At 38.3% G+C, this 21,376-nt stretch overlaps 1 protein-coding gene across 1 annotated transcript in view; it reads right to left on the bottom strand.

Moving 5' to 3' along the window:
* The window catches only part of tg (thyroglobulin), a 131,773-nt gene that overhangs the window by 85,382 nt on the left and 25,015 nt on the right, over window positions 1–21,376 (bottom strand). Inside the window, exons 19-31 of the mRNA XM_059021484.1 lie at window positions 18,882–19,038; window positions 17,244–17,405; window positions 13,658–13,807; window positions 11,497–11,667; window positions 10,263–10,385; window positions 10,024–10,139; window positions 7,887–7,995; window positions 5,492–5,689; window positions 5,058–5,228; window positions 4,708–4,794; window positions 4,277–4,360; window positions 4,021–4,158; window positions 3,628–3,801 (exon numbers count right to left, since the gene is read on the bottom strand). Of these exons, the coding sequence (XP_058877467.1) occupies window positions 3,628–3,801; window positions 4,021–4,158; window positions 4,277–4,360; window positions 4,708–4,794; window positions 5,058–5,228; window positions 5,492–5,689; window positions 7,887–7,995; window positions 10,024–10,139; window positions 10,263–10,385; window positions 11,497–11,667; window positions 13,658–13,807; window positions 17,244–17,405; window positions 18,882–19,038 (1,840 nt within the window). The remainder of the gene's footprint in view (window positions 1–3,627; window positions 3,802–4,020; window positions 4,159–4,276; window positions 4,361–4,707; window positions 4,795–5,057; window positions 5,229–5,491; window positions 5,690–7,886; window positions 7,996–10,023; window positions 10,140–10,262; window positions 10,386–11,496; window positions 11,668–13,657; window positions 13,808–17,243; window positions 17,406–18,881; window positions 19,039–21,376) is intronic.

Raw genomic sequence — 21,376 nt, forward strand, 5'->3', positions numbered from 1 at the left:
TTTTTTTTTTTTAAAGAAAAATCCATGTTACAAAATGGGGGAAAAAATTACTATTTCAGAGTGCTTGAGAGACACTGGATAATATTACTTAACTGGTTCGTTCTAGTTTTGTAAAACGACCAGGTTATTTTCCCCTTTCCCAAAATAGGAAGCACAGTAATTACAGACTGCAGTAAGTCTTTGTGTCTCTCTGCACAGCTGCTGTGTCTTTTATTTGCAGCAGCAGGGAAAGGGTTAAAAAACAATGACTGAGCAGCTTCCAAACCAATCTGAGAACGACCCTGAACCGAACTGAACAGTAAAAAAGTAACACCAGACATCCTGAACCTGCTAATCATCAATTAAACAAAGAAAAAAAAAAACTCCACTGATACTTCTCATCCTTTTGCCCTGCCAGCCTGCCAACAGCTCTTTGACTCAGTTAAAGCACGTATCCATTGCTGGCTCAGTCGCTTCTGTACTGAGCATTTCCAATGAAACAGCACATTACACCTGTACCATAGTTTTTTCCAGCGTGTTATTCCAGTAATAATAACTTCACTTCTTTGTTCTGTACCCTTTGTTGCTAAGTTAAATAAGAGATTTCTGGCGTCCAAGTCAAATAACCTGAATTGAACCCCAGTTTTACAACATCTTCGCCTGGGTATGAATTTGATACTGTAGCACTGCACTCCACAAACACCAGAGTGTAGTTGCATAGCTAACATCACTGGGGGAGTTCAGTCTAATATTACAGTTGCGTTTATAGTGCAAACAATGGGCATGGTAAAGTGAATTGTTGCCTCACAAGAGTATGCAATGCTGCTAGACTGAGTATACCCATGTAACCCGTGGATGCAATGCTGCTAGACTGAGTATACCCATGTAACCCGTGGATGCAATGCTGCTAGACTGAGTATACCCATGTAACCCGTGGATGCAATGCTGCTAGACTGAGTATACCCATGTAACCCGTGGATGCAATGCTGCTAGACTGTTTATACCCATGTAACCCGTGGATGCAATGCTGCTAGACTGAGTATACCCATGTAACCCGTGGATGCAATGCTGCTAGACTGAGTATACCCATGTAACCCGTGGATGCAATGCTGCTAGACTGAGTATACCCATGTAACCCGTGGATGCAATGCTGCTAGACTGAGTATACCCATGTAACCCGTGGATGCAATGCTGCTAGACTGAGTATACCCATGTAACCCGTGGATGCAATGCTGCTAGACTGAGTATACCCATGTAACCCGTGGATGCAATGCTGCTAGACTGAGTATACCCATGTAACCCGTGGATGCAATGCTGCTAGACTGAGTATACCCATGTAACCCGTGGATGCAATGCTGCTAGACTGAGTATACCCATGTAACCCGTGGATGCAATGCTGCTAGACTGAGTATACCCATGTAACCCGTGGATGCAATGCTGCTAGACTGAGTATACCCATGTAACCCGTGGATGCAATGCTGCTAGACTGAGTATACCCATGTAACTTAGTACAGTATTCCCTGCAGTTGTAAATCTAGAAGCTATTTAATAATGCTCTGTGTTAAGATGTACTATATTTCAAATAAGCTTGCCTACTGGTTACCAACTGTGCAAAGGGTTTCTGTCTAGGGCTCCCTTTTTATTAATGGTGTGTTGTTTTCCACCTGGCCTCACAGCCAGCACGTCTGGGCAGATTTGAGCCTTGTAAAACACAATTAACCCTCCCATACCCAAACAAATTTAAACAGTTTTCTTTGGGTTTTTTTTTCTTATGTAAATGCTTGTACAGTATATGTTCCTAAACATACTGTATGCATTTTTGTTTTTCTTTTGGTATATTTGAACTCCTAACAAGAAAAATATACTAAGTCTGCTAAGAAATGATTGAATAAAACTCTATATGGATATGTAAAGGCATAGCTCAACTTTTTTTATTTAGATTTTCATCTTGTGTCACAGCTTCAGACTGTCGTTGTTTTTTTTTTAATCTATTGCGATATATTTGCATTACGCGCAACACAGAGATGAAAGCACAAACATTCCAATTGAAACAAACACACATTAAACATGACGGTGCTGTACATGCAGTAGCTGATGCTGCTGTCTGCAGACCACACAGAACCACAGTTGTATGCCTCATTTCAAGAACTGGACCTCCACTGTCACAGTAGATGAAGTTTGTCCTAGATATTCCTTGACGTGATTTACACCTGTGAGCTTACATCGCAGGGGCAAGTGTTGCTGATGTATTTACTTCGCTACACCTGGTACTAAATATCTACAAGGCTTTGATATACTGTACTGTAGATTTATGTTTTAGGTGGTTAATTGAAAATTTTGAATAAATCCATATAGGAAGAGAATTACTACTTTTTTAAATTTTAGGGGTCAGCGCAGAGCAGAAACCATACATATGGTCACAGTGTAAAGTCAATACACTTCACACGACCACAGGCTATACCATTCAGAACTGTACGCACTCAATCAACTGAGGTACAAACTATAAAAAAAATATATATTGTCAAAACATGTGTCTTCATTTGAGCTCTAGTATTAACTCAGCCTTAATGTAGGTCTTAAATCTAAAACACACCAGTGTACTGCTTCGCAATGCAAACCTCATTTCACCAAGAAGAAAACGAAAACTCCACTCAAACTTTTTCATCCATAATCAAACTCCCGAGGTGACCGTCCTCATATGTTATCAATACTTCACTTGACAAGCATGCCCATTATTACATAGGTATTCTTTTTTTAAATAAACTGTTAGATTTTAAATTATACACAATGGCTTGTTTTTCTAGTCATATCAATGCATAATTACCACAGCTGTCTAAACTTGTGCCAAGTTGCTAGGAGCCACAGACAGAAAACACATGTGTTCTGTAATGTGGGCTTCTGCGTCATCATTAATCACCCTAATGCTTAATGAAATGCCTGACTACTACTGAATAAAGCTTTCTTCCAATGACATGTCATTATGCACTGTATTATCATTGGGGTTTCCAATGGAATTGGCTATCTCTTTTTGTTTTCAAAAGTTTTACAGTAAATGCCTCTTAACATCATAATCAGATTTTCACTGTTAACATAACAGCTTTGCAAATGGGTTTCAATTTGGAGAGGATGTAAATACACAGTTAGACTCTTCACACAGTTCTTCACACATTAACCTCTTTCAGTCCTAGCAGAACCTCAATGTCCCGCCTTATCTTAGCTCCGTATGTTAACACATGCTGTCGGAAATCACGCTGGAACCTCACAGGACTCCTAGCTCCCAGTCTGAGGTAGTGTATAAAAATGTGCAAAACATTTTATTTTGTCCTGTTGTCATGTTCAATCAATATACAGTTTATTCTTCAGCTCGACTAAAATTATTCAGGACTGAAAGGGTTAAACAGCTTTTCAACTTAACATTGTATTTCCTACTCTTATGACAGATAAACATGATGAGAAATGTATGATATTAAATGAGCTCTTTTCTGTTTTTAAACTGTACCTACAGGCTCTTTACATAGCTATTAAAAGATGAAACAAGTTTTGTTGCCTGGCCACCACTGAGTGACAAGAGGAGGATGGAAAACTCCTCGCACTGAACAGTGCCTCTTGGGAACCGAACATCAGGTACAGTAATTTATGAAGACTCACTTTTCTTTCTGTAGACAGTCTGCGGAGCTACAGGCAGCACTAGGCTGCACGCTTGTCGGACTGTCTTATCGTATGCGCCACAGGCCTGGGTGTCTGGATACAATGTGCAGGTGAAATGCAGAGTTGCGTTATCCTGCAAATCTGTGACCTTACAGAATTCCTCTTCTTCACAACCTGAATACACAGAACCAAAGAAAGAAAAAGAAAACTACGAACATGAAATAGATACACACCCACAAACTAACGTAAATATTGAAGTATTTTTCCCAGGGTGTTGTTATGGATCAAGAGTGTACTTTCTGCAGTTCTTGCAAAGATCCTGAGCTGGAGTAAAATATACAGCATGAGGTATGCCTGTTGTTTAAACGGATGAGTAGGGATGCAGAATCTTACGTTTGAGGCACCACGTCTGCGCCTGTTCAGCTGAATACTCGCTCTTGAAGATCCAGTAGTGATGGCTCGGAACCGCTTGCAATGGGTCCACTCGAATAGTGCTGCTGTCTATTAAGGTGAAGGCTTCCTTTACAGCATCTAATTCACAAGAAAGTAACAAACTGTTAATGCCTTTCAGGACCTGGGACCACAAACACCATGTCACTGGAAAAAAGAAGCGGATACATTTAAAACATATTCATTGAAATCATTTTACCTGACAACGCTACGTTTCTCTGGTCTTGAAGCACAATACTGGAACATTCCGGGGCCGATTTAGGGCGAACATGCATGTTGGAGTCTGGAACACAAGTCAATGATAACATCAACTTTTCTCAAGATGTCACGTGATAAAAATGGGTAACCATGTGAGATTAGTGTGCTATAAATCAGATACCATTACCAACAGAGGAGGCTAACTTACTATAATGACATGACAAAAGACTGGCATCAAAAAATAATTGTATAATGATGTACTGTTTTTTAATGTATTTAGAATTTCTGAGAATGTCACTGTACTGTAAGAGAACAAGGATCTTTATTGCAACTAAATCAACACCTTTCACAAACACTACGTTATTCATAAACAAGTTATCCCAATAAAAGATCTAAAAAAAAAAGAAAAAAAAAGAACCAAAACGTTTTTACCCTCCCACAGATAAACACGTTGAAAGCTGATGAGTGATGCCTGGTAATCTGAATTGTTCTTGCTAGATGGTGGTAAGTGTGCATCGGCTGTGTGAAAGAAAGTCATCATTAACAATTAAAATGAAGACATCAAATTTAGTATTCATAGTTGCAGAGCAAGTATCTTTTTTATCGGACGCTAAGCAGATGCAGAGCTTGATCTAAAGACAGTATTGATCATTATCCAAATTAATTTGTTTAATTTTGGTTTAACATGAATGAATGAATGAATGAATGTTAAAGCTGGTGAGGTCAGAATGTCCACTTTGCTCCACTATGATAAAATAAAGAATAGTATTGTTTGTTCTTACTAATAGTGAAGTTCTGCCCTCCTAGGCTGAAAGTAAATTGTTTCTGCTGCTTGTTGTATTTTATTCCTCCTGCACAAACTCCAGCACCACCACGCTGAGAAGCATCATTCCAGTCCTGCTCATTGCAGAGAAGCACATCTGGAGAGCTCAGGAGTCCACACATGGCAGTGCCTGGAAAAATAACAAACGATCAAAATCACCTGCCTTTAGATTTCCATCAGATTGTCGATATAATATTGTTTAGAAGCTAACCTTCAGTTAATGGATTTGAAAAGTTATGGTATTTTATGTGTATAGAAAACCCCATAACAGCACAGCATCCATATGTATATATACTGTCTGTGTGTGTGTGTGTGTGTGTGTATATATATATATATATATATATATATATATATATATGACCTAGTAATTTGAACCATTAGGTAAAGCTCTACCTCCATTTAGAATATTCTGGTTCAGCATGAAGCCATCACAACAGGTCTCCTGGTTACAGGCGTCTCGGCAGAAGCGATGCACGTCTGACAAAACCGCTCCCCCTGCAGTGAAAACCACTGCCCGGTACACACCAGCAGCTGCCTTCTGAAAAGCTGTCCTCTTCAATATTCTCTGGGAACCGGTGGTGAATTCATGACCTTAGGTAGAAAGAGGGAAGATATATTATCAGAGCTCAGCCAAGGGGCACAGATGAGTCCAAAAATAACCAACTGACTGCCAGAGCCATAGAATGCTCCTCGTTCTGTGCAATGGGGTTTAGGCATCATTTCATCCACTGTTTTGAATATAAACATTCCTTCTCTGCAGACATTTCCTTGAACTTTCTGTTGAGGAATCTCACTGAAACTATTTTTTAAAGAAATAAACTGTTGATCAGTGACTGGAACATGGATGCCATCAACTGGGCTATAAATTAAACTAGAACAATACAGATTATTTTAGTTTTTGAAGCACTCTTGGATATGAGGCTGTGCGGTCCAGTGGTTAAAGAAAGGGGCTTGTAACCAGAAGGTCCCCAGTTCAAATTCCACCTCAGCCACTGACTCATTGTGTGACCCTGAGCAAGTCACTTAACCTCCTTGTGCTCCGTCTTTGAGATGTAATTGTAAGTGACTCTGCAGCTGATGCATAGTTCACACACCTTAGACTCTGTAAGTCGCCTTGGATAAAGGCGTCTGCTAAATAAATAATAATAATAATAATAATAATAATAATAATAATAATAATAATAATAATAATAATAATAATAATATGTAAAGGACAATGCTGTCTTGGTGAAAGATGAGGTTAAAAGCTCTAAAACCACGAAAGCAAAGGATCCTATGTAAAGAAATTGGAACATTAATGCATAGAATGGATAAGCAAATTATCAAGCCCATATGCATTGAAGCAGAAGTGCAGTTAATTGGTACAAGCAGCAATAGTTTAGAGAGACTTATTTTAATTATGCTGCAGCTGCAGTTTTAGTGACGCTCGCTTCACTATAACAGCTACTGTAGAGCGCTGGGAATCACTTAAACAATAGTAAGCTACTGTGGAGTTTTCATGAACTTTTCTGCCTAGGGCATCCTTCAAGTTTGGTGATTTTCTAAAGGGCCTCTATTTTCCTGTTACAACTGTGTCTCCTGTTAGCCACATAGTCAAAGGCAAGCTATTAAAACTGAACTTCAAACGCTTCCCTTTTTTAACAAGGAGCTGGAACACAGATGTAAAGCTGCTGCGTAAAGGACTGTAAAGCTGCTCTTATGCTGAACTGAAAAGACAGGCTATTAGGTATCACTATTCATTATTTAAAATGACCTTTATTGTGAGTTCTTATCCATTTTTACATGGAAATTCCTGGGTTTAAACCACAAATCTGGTCTAATGAAGCATATTGAATTACTGATTTATACCAAGAAAAAACACAACTTTATAGTGAATATTATTATTATTATTATTATTATTTATTTCTTAGCTGACACCCTTATCCAGGGTGACTTACAATTGTTACAAGATATCACATTATTTTTACATACAATTACCCATTTATACAGTTGGGTTTTTACTGGAGCAATCTAGGTAAAGTACCTTGCTCAAGGGTACAGCAGCAGTGTCCCCACCAGGATTTGAACCCACGACCCTCCGGTCAAGAGTCCAGAGCCCTATCCACTACTCCACACTGCTGCCCCAGTGAATATACAGTGAATATACAGTAAAGTAATCAAGATACACAAATGCATGTGCTTGTGGGTCAAAATTACCCCTGATATTTACCCAGGAACCTGGAAGATAAATTGTTTGCTCTGATTTTTCTTTAAATAAACACTGATACATGTACATACTATTTTAAAAGATACAGTAATAAAGCAGACAGTAAAGGAGTAATCACTACAGAATTCATCTTGTATTCAGGATACATTGCAAAAGCAGAAACACCCACAAATACAAATTACAATCAAGAACATACCCATACAATTAGCCAAAAGTGTGAGTACATCTTTATTTATTAACATGTAAGAAACTAATACATTGACACTAAAACTATATGTTCCAATTACTTCCTTACTCCAGGTATTCGTCATCGCAGGCGAGAGGTTTGTCCACATTATGTAAACGAACTAAAGTCTTATTCAGTGCCATTGTTTAATTGCTGAAATGATGTTCTCCTGTACTTTACTCGATGAAGCAAATCTGTACTGCTGTTTAGCTGGTTTGGGGTCAGCATTGCACCATGAATGAGAGTGCTCATGGAGAGAATGGCACAAGGCTCAGCCCCTCTGATGCATTCTTTAATAAGAGAGTTCTCCTGTGTAAAGTGCAGTTGCTTGATGGTATGGTTAGTTATCTACTCACCTTTCTTTCTGTACACTGCAAGGCCTGGCCCACCATTACTTTGCACTTTCAGAGAACAGGTGAGTTTCTCAAAAGTGTCTGCCTCAGGGTTGCCAAGAAAACCTTTGGACTGAAAATGAGAAAAGTGCATTGCTTATAAGATTTGGGGATAGAGATATTTACTGTTTGAGTACTGCTATAAAAGGACCACAGCTTGAAACTGTTTGGTTTTCTGGGTTCTGTTGCATTCTGTGATTTGAATGGAATGGGGAAGTCTGCTCAGTCCCGGCGATTAGGATTCTCCAGACAAGCTCAAAGCAGCTCAAAGCCAGTTACAAGCACCAAATAACAGGTAATAAATCAACTAAACCTAGAGTAATTCACAGTGTTAGCAAATATCAGAAAATAGTAATGGAAATATCAAAATAAATACATAAATACTCCATGAGGAATAACACTGTTTTAAAATATACCAATTGTGTACCTACTCAGCACAATAACTGAAGTGCTCTGTGGCGTAGCAGCCCGCAGGTCTGTGCCCTTTGAAATACGAGACCCAGACACAGAACTGCAGTTTACACGTTTTGTATAAATCACAAATGACAAAACAAACAAAACATAGAAATAAAACAAAAAGGTTTGAACAAAACTCTACAAATAAAGCTTCCAAATAAACACCACACTATGGCTTTCGGGTGCACTCTTTCTTGCACTCAGCACTCACTCTCTGTCTCTCCACACATTTCCATTCACTCTCAATCAAACAATTATCATTCAATCTAACAATCAAACCATGTGACTGTGCAAAAGGTGGCCATCTTGGTTACAGGCTGTCCCTTCACCAAGACGATCACCAGCCACCAAACTCTCTGTCACAGCGGAGCGGAGTGGTGACAGAATTCTGCTCACCTCTCATATCCTCCACTCCGCTCATGAATTCATTCCACTCCACTGCTTGCGATTCCCGCTAAATAATATGGCAAGAAATACCATTTAATCGTTCTTATTATAATCATATACCTTGACTCAAGTAAAAAAAAATATATATATATATAATAAATCTGTGATCAGCAAAGAAAAAAGCCAACAGAAAGTGCTGAGAAGTTATCTAATTCAATTTGAGGACGCTTTATCATTATTATTGATTGGTACTTAAAAAATAATTATGTTGAAAGAGTGCAGAAAATATAAACCGTGTTCACAGTGCTGTATTGGGGCATGACCGTAGAACTGTATGTAGCCAGCTAAAACTGTACTGAATACATAATTATTCCCCTAGCTATTTGTGGTGTTATACTGCCATCTACTGGAGTAATAAAGTTATGTATTAGCTGGTAAAAGGAAGCGGAAGCTGTGTGTTGTTTTTGGCCGCGCCGAGTAAAAATAAAGACGAAGGTTTTTCGGCCATTGCTGATTTCACCTTGTAAGCCTGTCTCCCTTGATTTTTGTTTTATTCCGTCAGTAAGTTAGGTCATCGACGCGAACGCTACATGTATAAGAACAATGTAGGCTATATAATAAACACCGACAGATGGACACACTGATGATGTTTCTCAAATTTTTATATTGCACAAATGCAGCTCCACAATCAGGAGAATATACATTCCTCCGTAATGAATTATAAAATCTCTCTCTCTCTCTCTCTCTCTCTCTCTCTCTCTCTCTCTCTCTCTCTCTCTCTCTCTCTACGCTTTTTAAAAAAAATGCAATTCTTAAGCCTGCAAACATAAAAGTGCCTAATTGTGGTTTGAAACTGGAAAATGAATGGTTACCATGCACAGGCATGATAGAAAATACTGTAAAGTGACTGCATATGTATTTGTCACCTCTTTTGTGCAAACTGCATGGCCCAACATACATTTAAGAAAAATAAAACCGTGATCAGTTCTTTTCAGTGTTGTAAACGTGCGGGCCAGAAATGTGTCGCTCTGCTCCCCCACTCCATATACAATTGGCTCGCTCCACTCCCTGCTCCGCTCACTCTCTGTGCTCACAGACACCCACAGCCTATACTCTGTCACATGCTCCCAAGTTATTTGTTGCTAGATTTACAGACATTACAGTCCAGATTGTACAGTATAAAAAAGCTTTTGTTCACAATTACAAGATTTCATAAAACAAAAATCAAACAAAAAATAAATACAAAAGTTTTCATTACCTTTCCAGAGGTTGTGCATACAATGTTTGTTTCAGCTGAACTATACATGTCGCAATGAGCCACAGTTCCTTCACCGTATACAGTCAGATAATCACAAGTCACATTATCTGCGCAGTCTGTAAAGCAAACACAAACGCGTTCGATATTTTGGACATTTGATTTTTTGATTTTTTTCCAGAGAACCCAATTACATTCAATTTATTTATTTTGCTTTTCTTAATAAATGACTAATTACTCACCTGAGATACACTGCATTAACAGGTTTTGCAGATCGGAATCTGATGTTTCTGATCCAATGATTACAGCATCAGCAGCATCTAGCATCCTCTGAGATTGAGGAACATCTCCAAATTTCTGTAATACTGTATAAAATGTATATCAGTAACATGCTTGGGCTTTAGGCATTTTCTTCCACTAAAGGAACATTCATCTATTATTATTATTATTTGTTTATTTAGCAGACACCTTTATCCAAGGCGACTTACAGAGACTAGGGTGTGTGAACTATGCATCAGCTGCAGAGTCACTTACAATTACGTCTCACCTGAAAGACAGAGCACAAGGAGGTTAAGTGACTTGCTCAGGGTCACACTATGAGTCAGTGGCTGAGGTGGGATTTGAACCGGGGACCTCCTGGTTACAAGCACATTTCTTTAACCACTGGACCACACAGCCTCATCTAGACTCAGATCTAGAAACTCTCTCTGGAAAGAAGTGTCTCCTACCCTCCCCTCATGATAACCTCAGCAGCCTTTGTTCCGTAAGGCATTTAGATAAAGGAGAGGCCACTTAATGAAGTGACTGCTGCAGAGGGTATTAAAATGCTATTATAAACCAAGCAATATTTTAGAATGGATCGCCGAGGCTGCTTGAAATGTATGTCTCTATCTGAGAATATGTAACTTTTAGTATGTTTATACTTTTGAGTCAGCTTTTATTGATGTTGCGTTCCTTACAAGAAGCCCTGTAACACGTCTCTGTAGTATAAGACTCTGATTGCCTATGTTTTTGTCTTTTATTGGAGTAGTTTCTTGTTACAAGTTGCTGAGGGACTTGTGAGGGGTATAAGGTAGCCACTATGTAGACTCTATTGATCCTCTCTAGTTTTATTTTATTATGTAAGACTAATAGCCCAGTCCTGTCTGGTAGCCTGCTGTAATGTGTACGGTGCTCTTCACAGAAACAATGAACCTATAGCACAGTATTTATTGTGCATCATAGATTCCAAGGTACCAGCACTCCCTGGTCTCAATCAGTTTTATGGTACAGGAATAAGATGCTTTACAAGATACCCGAGAGGTAGTAAATAGAGTACATAACTATTCTAAATGTTCTGCAGTGTCTGCAACATGGATGTGGTATACGACGCATTAGACAGCCGTGATCAAGTTATGTAATCAACACGATAACCCAGTTTTTTTTATTTCTTTCACTTTGGCCTGTTTCTAATTGGCATAAAATAAAGACATATACCATTGCACTGAGAATCTGTAAGAGGTTTAACAGCTTCGGTCCAGTTTAGCGGCTCCCCGTTTTCAGTCACACAGAACCACTTCTCAGAGACGGCATCCCTCTGACTGGCTTTGTATTGTCCTTTTTCATTGCATTCCAAGCCTACGCTGCTGGCCTGGCATGCTGTAACACCTACAACACCAACGATGACAACAACAAAGAAAGAGAAGACTGATTTTCCTAATGATATGCAAAGCCTCTGCTCTTGTGATCAACGTGAAATGGATTCTCTCATGATTTACAATGGCTTCGTGTTCAGTGGAAGCCCCCAGTCATTCTACATGAATAGAATCAATACCACACGGGACAACAACTCCTACCAGGGTAAAGATATGAAATGTTTCATTTTCATCAGTCAACGAAAAAGACCTACTTGCAAGTAAATTCCACGTTCACTCGTCGCTTTCAATCAAATTGTCAATTAAAGGCGTAAAATGAGGAGTACATTCAAATCCACCTGACCACTCTGCCTGACATATATATAGTAGCTTTCAAGTTGAGGTGAGAGAAACAGTATCTATAGAACTATGGGTAATCAAGATATGCAAATTTCAGCATTACAAGAGCCAATCAAATTGCGTGAAAGTCGCCAAAAGGCTTCTACATTCACAGCGTTTGTGAATATATACATATATATATATATATATATATATATATATATATATATATATATATATATATATATATATAACTCAAAGAGCCAGCTGTCCAACGTTTCGATATGTTGTACATATCTTTCTCAAGGGAGCCTGTGTTTGAATCAAAACACTGGAGGTATTTATAGATTTTTGACGGCATGACAACTACTTGTTATTGTTTATATTCAAATCCATGATTTATTCTTACATGATGTAATGGTGTTCTATATATTTATACATCATTTTACTTCTATCTTTGAATCTGTATTAATTCTAATTAACACTACTTTATATAAACTTATATTTTTATTATATCATGCAATGCTGGCTCTGAGGATCAGTCTAGATTTGGCCTCCCCAGCGCATCAGCATGCACAACTTTTGAATGAATTTTGTTTATTTATTTAAATATTATATATTTATTGAAGTTAATTAGTTAATTATTTTCTGTTGAGTCCCGCTGGCATAATCGTGTTCAGTCTATTTATCCATTTACTTTCTTTTATTCTTCTGTATGTCGCATTGTCTAATTTTAGCTGTTCTAATACTACAAACTTTACATCATTTATGTCATGTCCTTGACTGGTGAAGTGCTGTACTATTGGTGCATTCATTTTTTTATTTCTAATTAATGAAAGGTGGTTCTGAATTCTTTTAAATAAAGTTGTTCCAGTCTCTCCAACATATTTGATTTCATCACATTTTTCACAGGCTATTCCATAAACAACATTGATATTTTTACAGTAGGTATTAGTTTTTAGTGGATATGTGGTGTTCTTATGTTTAATTATATTTTTACATTTGTCCATGTATTTACACACTTTACATCTATTGGTGCACATATTCGTAGAACCTATTTTGTCAATTATTATTTTATGTTTACTGTGAACTAAAATATCACCTAAATTAGCTTCTCTTTTGAATGCTACAACTGAGGCCTTAAGAAATACTTTTTTAAATTTTTCTTAATTATGTAGAATCCGCAAGTGTTTCCAAACTATCTTAGAAATATTGGGCAAAAGTTTAGAGTAAGTCATTACTAATGGGACTCTTTTGACCTTTTTATCTCTGTTTTTATAATCTAGTAGATCTTCTCTTTTTAGTTTATCCACTTTTCTTAACTCCGTCTCTATAATTCTTTCTTTGTATCCTCTTTTTTTAAGATTTGTTTTTAATACATTTCTTTGTTTTACTTAGTCGATTTCTTTTGAGCATATTCTTCATATTCTTATTCCTAGACCCTTTGGGATTGCCCTTTTAGAGTGTATCGGATGTGCAGAGGACATGTGTAAATACTGGTGCATGTCAGTAGGTTTACAAAAGAGGTCAGTCTCAACTGAACCTTCTTCAAGTTTTGCTATGGTGTATATATACACATACACACACATACAGTATATCTATCTATGCAAGTGCACATAAGAGAGCACTTCTACTGTGAGATTGAGCTGGTAAATATTCTCAAGATCCAGAGAGTTATTACTTACAGTGTGTGGCTTTGAAAGCTCCTCTGGAGACAGTAGTTCTACCTGCAGGACACTCGATACAGGAGCCACTTCCTTCCTGGTCCTGATAGGAACCATGTGGGCATGGGGAGCACACATCGCTGCTGGCAGAGGTGCCTGCTGCACAGATTGCTGCAAGCAGAACAAATACATGACATGCATGATAAGAAACATGCTCTCAGCTACATTAGGGATCAAAAGACAAGCTGTGTGCCACCATATTACCATATTAGGCCTATACAAATTCACACACAAGCACTTTTGAACTCACTGGCATAATCAGTGATCGAAAAAGAAAATACTTTATAAAAATGACACCAAACAAACAATACCTTTGCAGTCCTAACAGAGGCTGAAAACTGGTCACAGTGGATATGAATTGTGTAAATACGTACAAATGATCAAATTAAAAATAATCAAGAACAACTTATTTTCTTAAATAACAGCTATTCCGATTCAGATCTAAAAACTTAATTCAGTGAGTTCATTGCAGTGTCTAAAACTGGTGTCACTCTGATCAATATTATGGTATTCTATTAAGACACACAGTAGTACTTAACTACACTCACACTAAGCACTTTTAAAAATACCAAATTCTTTCACCAACACGAGGTGAGGGAAAGCGCTTCCAAATATATTAATTTCAAATATTTTTTCTCTGAATTCTATTACTTTTTTGTCTGGCAAAAGCTCTAGACTGTATGCATTCCATTACATGAGAGTAGGTGTAAAACTTCATGCTGATATTGGACTCAGCTCTCGCCAAGATAAGCACCAACTAAGACATAGCTTATTTTACTGTAAACTAATGTGTGATTCATCAGTGTTTCCTTCTATCTGATGATGTAGATATCCTTCTGCCTGGTGTTGATGGCTGGAGTGTAATGCTGGCTCCAGGGATCAGCCTATTTTGCCTCCCTGGCGCATCAGCACACACAACGGCTGCAATGCTGGCTCCAGGGATCAACCACAGTGCGGCCTCCCTAACGCATCAGAATGACAACTGCCTGGACTGAGCTGAGTAGGGTACTTCTCTGGGGTCTTCAAGTGGGCACCTTCCATCCTTGGAGTTTCGTCGACTCGCCCACAACACCTTAAGAGGGCTCGACAGTGATTCCGGCGTCCCAGCATCAGCCCCCTACGTCCCCCACTCAGCTAAGCCCAGATTACTTACCTTCCTTTACATAAACGTTTTTTTTTTTTTATTGAGGTCCCCAACCAGAATCTTTTCGTCTCAACCAGAGCCAGTTGCTGCTCCTTTCTGCTGCTTCAGCTAAGTTCTTCACTATGCGACATAACAAATGCAGATTGCCACTGCTAAGTGTAGAATTTAAATTAAAATCAATTGTAACTGTTTGCAGATTCTCTTTACTTTACGTATTACAAATTCCGTGTTTAAAAAAATCATCAAAAAGCTATTTAATATGAAGTTTTCCGAAAAGAAACACACACATTAATCAATCTAATAACTTTCCAGGGCTGTATTTATAATAAGTCAGTGCTGGTGGAGCAACAACATCCAATATCCATATCCTACTGTGAAATACTGTGACAATATATTATACTGAAAATACCTAGAGACAGAACTTCTTTTAAGATGTTATCTTGTAGCTGATTTTTGAAACCAAAGCTATTATAAATAACGGATAAAAAAAGAAAGTAGCTGAATCTCTTCATTTGCTTATAGCCATAAGAACATAAGTAAGTTTACAAACGAGAGGCGGCCATTCAGGCAGGCCATCTTGTGCGTTTGGTTGTTAGTAGCTTATTGATCCCAGAATCCCATCAAGCAGCTTCTTGAAGGATCTCATCGTTCCATAGCCTTCAAATAATTAACACCACCACCAGCATGGTAAAGCAACCATTACTATAACTTTAAATTTGGCATTCCAGTGACTCATTAGAGCATATGAATATTTATGAAAGAGAGAAGACCCTCGGGCCAATCAATGCACTCCTGGTTCCTAGTAGCTGATAGATCTCAAAATTCAGTCAAGTTGATTTAGCATCAACAACTGTATTTTATTTAGATTTCCAGAAAGCTTTTGACAAAGTCCTGCATAAAAGATTCATTCTCAAACTGAACGCAGTAGGGATTCAAGGAAATGCATGCACATGGATTAGGGAGTGGTTAACATGTAGAAAACAAAGTATTGATTAGAGGAGAAACCTCAAAATGGAGCGAGGTAACCAGTGGTGTACCACAGGGATCAGTATTAGGTACTCTGCTCTTCCTAATCTACATTAATGATTTAGATTCTGGTATAGTAAGCAAACTTGTTAAATTTGAATACGTCACAATAATAGGAGGAGTGGCAAACACCGTTGCAGCAGCAAAGGTCATTCAAAATGATCTAGACAGCATTCAGAACTGGGCAGACACATGGCAAATGACATTTAATAGAGAAAAGTGTACTGCACGCAGGCAATACAAATGTGCATTATAAATATCATATGGGAGATACTGAAATTGTAGAAGGAATCTATGAAAATGACCTAGGAGTTTATGTTGACTCTTCATCTAGACAATGTGGGGAAGCTGTAAAAAAGGCCAACAAGATGCTCGGATATATTGTTAAAAGTGTTGAATTTAAATCAAGGGAAGTAATGTTAAAACTTTACAATGCATTAGTTAGACCTCACCTAGAATATTGTGTTCCTTTCTGGTTACCTCACTACAAAAAGGATATTGCTGCTCTAGAAAGAGTGCAAAGAAGAGCGACCAGAATTATGCCGGGTTTAAAAGGCATGTCATATGCAGACCGGCTCAAAGAATTGAATCTATTCAGTCTTGAGCAAAGAAGGCTACGCGGCGATCTGATTCAAACATTCAGAATCCTAAAAGGTATAGACAATGTCGACCCAGGAGACTTTTTTGACCTGATAAAAGAAACAAGGACCAGGGGTCACAAATGGAGATTAGATAAAGGGGCATTCTGAACAGAAAATAGGAGGCACTTTTTTACACAGAGAATTGTGAGGGTCTGGAACCAACTCCCCAGTAATGTTGTTGAAGCTGACACCCTGGGATCCTTCAAGAAGCTGCTTGATGAGATTCTGGGATTAATAAGCTACTAACAACCAAACAAGCAAGTGGGCCAAATGGCCGTCTCTCGTTTGTAAACTTTCTTGTGTTCTTATTGCTCCATTCATCTTTTGGAGCGGCACTCACAAAGAGCACATTAAGGTGACGTTTTTAATCCCTTTTTTTCCGTCTCTCTATTTTAATACGTAGAAACATGTTTTTATATTTCAACAGTCACCAGAGGTACAGGAAGCACAACATCGGCAACATCTGTCAGCAAAGAAGAGATACTGTATCTGCTAACTTGAGAACAGAGCGAGTTCAATGAAATTCAAACCCAATCCCACACCCTGTTTGGCTAATTCAAATCCACTTCCTCTGTGCATTTGTCTACATGTATAATATGAACAGGTGGTTCACTTTTCATTTCCAAGTGTGAAAACAATAATTTCCTTTATAAATTGGCATCTGTAACGTGCAGCATTGCCTGATTTCAAGGACTTTAAAATGAGGATATCCAAGAATAAGAAAAGAGCAACCCACCACATCCTCTTAATCCCGGAAGCCTGCTGTATCCGGGGGCACATCCCAGACTGAAGGAAGTCGTATTAAGCAATGGCTGAGAGTCCAAAGAGAGCTGATGAGTTCCGCGTTTGATCAGGGCAACGAAGTGGTTCACCAGGTTCTCATTAACAAAAGCGTATTCTAAAATATAAATAAATAAATAAAAATTACACAATTTATTATGATTCCCATTAGATACAGTATTGCTATTCCAAAGGACCATCCAATAGTAGTTCTGACAAGTTGCAATGGATTGCATTGGGAATCCAGGAGCTTGGTTAAGATGAAATAACCTTTGGATCTAAACATGTTGGCTGATGATCGTTGCTAGACTGAAAACCAAATTCTGCAATCAAAACTTAAAGCATGGTGGCAGGACAACTGGCTTCACCTGAGTTAAAGCAAAAAAAAAAAAAAAAGCAGGAAAAAAAGATGTTGATGTTAACACCTTAAATGGCCATCAATTGACAACCTGAACATACAGTATTCATTGAGTATAGGATAAGCCTGATAACTGCAGTTGTAATCGTCTCTGATCTTTGAACATTACAGTCCTGTTTCATGATGACATTTTATAATATACTGGCACCTGGCTTCCCATGTACATTTCATTAAAATATAGGGTTTCAAATATAGCATATTATTTCCAAATCTATAGTCTTAATTCCAATTTTTAATGCTACTATACTGGAAACACCACTTGCTAAAATCAGACTTGGAATTATTGTTTTTAAGCTTTCAAACTGCAACCTTTCTGTTTATGAACAATTTTGCTTAAAAAAGCAATGTATAAATTATTATTTTATTTTTTAAATTACCTTCAGTTTTGTGATTCCTCATTTGTATTAGCCTTTCAAAAAAGTATTTATTTTCGTAAGGGTCATTAACCCTGCTGTAACCCTTTCTCTATTTTTGTGAAGACAGGTAACATCTCACTCTTCCTTATATACTTGACTTTAACTGCATAAACAGTCAACTGGAACATATAACTCATTTGCTAGTGAAGAGCCACGTAAGCATTTCAAATGATTTATATTTAATGAACACCACGTTTGAAATACTTGGCTTTCTTGGGGAGGATATTTCTTGCTTTGCTTACAAACAAACTGACAGCAAATCAGAACTGGAAAATTATACGTACAAATTGATTACATTTGGAAGTTAGAGTTTATTGTTTAGTTAACTGCCAAACATCTTAAAGTAAAAGGGAAAAAAAGCAGCAAGGCCAAAAAATCTGATAGCAATGCTGTGCTTTAATTAAATTGAGGCGATGATGGTTGCTAGACTGAAAACCAAATACTGCAATGCAAACATCGCTTCAAATAAAATGGCTTCGTTCATACAAAGGGTGCCCAATTAGTTCTGTATGGGTAAGGAACGGAATGGGAAGGGTTGAACTTGGTACTAAATCTGCAGCTGTTGTATAGCATTAGACAAACCTAATTCCTCCTGGAGATCTCTATCAGGTATTACAAAAAAATAAAGCCATGGGAATGCAATGCCCATATTGTTGTTCCTGTGCTTTTATGCTACAAACAGCTTTATTTTCATTGTACTACAACGAGTGGTTACTGCTAGGTGAGAGCCTTTAAACAGCAGGCACAGGACTGCAGTTACCAATGTCATGCAGATCAGGAAGAGCGCTGGTGGGAATGTCTTCGAGTCGTGCCTTCCATGTGATCTCCGCTCTCAAGCGATCTGTATCCAGACACTCGATAGATACAGCTGAGTTATCACAGATCCACACTGAACTGGATTCGCCAAAAGAACTGACCTAAAAAAAATAAAGAGATATGTGATATAGTAATTCATATTTTGAATAATCACTTGGGTATATATATATATATATATATATATATATATATATATATATATATATATATATATATATATATGCACACACTACCGGTTAAAAGTTTTAGAACACCCCCATTTTTCCAGTTTTTATTGAAATTTAAGCAGTTCAAGTCCAGTGAATAACCTGAAATGGTACAAAGGTAAGCGGTAAACTGCCAGAGGTTAAAAAAAAAAGTTTAGGTTACCAAAAACTGAAAAATAATGTACATTTCAGAGTTATACAAAAAGGCCTTTTTCAGGGAACAAGTAATGGGTTAACAACTTACAGCTGTTCTGCATCAATGGAAGTAAATTAAGCCTTGAAAGTTGATGCTAACAATTCCTACAGGTGTCCCAACTTTTGTTGATTACTTACAAACCCTCTTTCTGTATAAAAGCAGTGTTGGAACAGACTGTGTTACTACACCCTCTTAAGCATTATTTGGACAGTATTGTACTTCAGGAAGTAGTATATTGCTCTCATAATGGCGAGAAAAGGGCAATTAACAAAGGAAGACAGACAGACCATTATAACCCTTAAAAGTGCAGGTCTTTCCTTTAGAGAAATTGCAAAGAAAGCCAAGGTGTCAGTGAGTACAGTTTCCTACACCATCAAAAGGCACTTGGAAACTGGAGGAAACTCTGACAGGAAGAGGTCTGGCAGACCCAAAGCCACAACAGAATCAGAAGACAAGTTTCTGAGAGTCAACAGCTTGCGTGATAGGCGGCTCACAGGACAACAGCTTCAAGCACAGCTTAACACTGGTCGAAGTAAGCAAGTCTCAGTTTCAACTGTGAAGAGAAGACTTCGAGCTGCAGGTTTGACAGGTCGAGTGGCAGTAAGAAAGCCATTGCTAAGATGGCAAAATAAGAAAAAGAGGCTTGCCTGGGCCATGAAGCACCGCCAGTGGACTACTGAAGACTGGAAGGTGGTCTTATGGACCGATGAATCAAAATTTGAAATCTTCGGTTCATCACGCAGGGTTTTTGTATGCCGTCGAGTAGGCGAAAGGATGGTTCCTCGGTGTGTGACACCAACTGTCAAACATGGAGGAGGAAGCGTGATGGTCTGGGGCTCTTTTGCTGGATCCAGAGTCGGCGACTTGCACAGAGTGAGTGGCACCCTGAACCAAAACTGCTACCACAGCATTTTGCAGCGCCATGCAATACCCTCTGGTATACGCCTAGTTGGTCAGGGGTTCATCCTACAGCAAGATAATGACCCAAAACATACCTCCAGGCTATGTCAGAACTACCTTAGAAGAAAAGAACAAGACGGTAGGCTTCAAATCATGGAATGGCCAGCACAATCTCCAGACTTAAACCCCATCGAGCTGGTTTGGGATGAACTGGACAGAAGGGTGAAAGCAAAGCAACCTACAAGTGCAACACATTTGTGGGAACTTCTGCAACAGTGTTGGGAAGAACTTTCCGAACAATATTTGATTTCCATTGTAGAAAGAATGCCACGAGTGTGTTCGGCTGTTATATCTGCAAAAGGTGGCTACTTTAATGAGTCAAGAATTTAGATTAAATTTTGTTAAACAAAACGATTCCATGATTTCTTTTTTATCTCCAATTGTTTATTTGTTCTATGCTTTAATTTCAGAGTACATTGAGACATTAAACTGCGTAAATTTCAATAAAAACTGGAACAAAACATATTGACTCCGACGTGTTCAGCGTGTTCGATGTGGAACAGGAACAGGTTTTAACCTTTTTGCAAAATCATTTAGTTCTACTTCTGTTCTTGCATCATGGCTGACAGCAATTTGGGGATGCTGTTTGTGCATTGTGGTTATTACTTTTTTAGACAGAAAGTTTCAAGCAGAAGTATTCACCCCCTGCAAAGTTTTCACATTTTGTTGGCACCTGAGCGTACTCCACAAATTAGACTTTACATGTAGAATCTACACAAACTACTCAGCTCAGGTGCAAATGATTTGTTTGAAAGGTCACAAAATTAGTGAAATGGTTTCAGCCTGTGTGTACTCAAAGTGGTTTAACTTGTAGATAATTTCCCTCAGGTATATAAAGATTTTCAAGCTGCAACTCACACAGTGATCCAACAAAGCAACCATGAAGATCAAGGAGCTTTCGAAACAAGTCAGGGATAAAGTGGTAGACAGGCACAGAGCAGGAGAAGGGTACAAGACAATTTCAAAGGCGCTAATTATCACTCTCAGCATAGTGAAGTCGATCATTAAGAAGTGGAAGATGCATCATACCACCCAGACACTACCCTGATCAGGTCGCCCTCCCAAACTGAGCAGTCG

The sequence above is a fragment of the Acipenser ruthenus genome, chromosome 4 (genome assembly GCF_902713425.1).
Source record: "Acipenser ruthenus chromosome 4, fAciRut3.2 maternal haplotype, whole genome shotgun sequence".
In the NCBI taxonomy this organism is placed as follows: Eukaryota; Metazoa; Chordata; class Actinopteri; order Acipenseriformes; family Acipenseridae; genus Acipenser; species Acipenser ruthenus.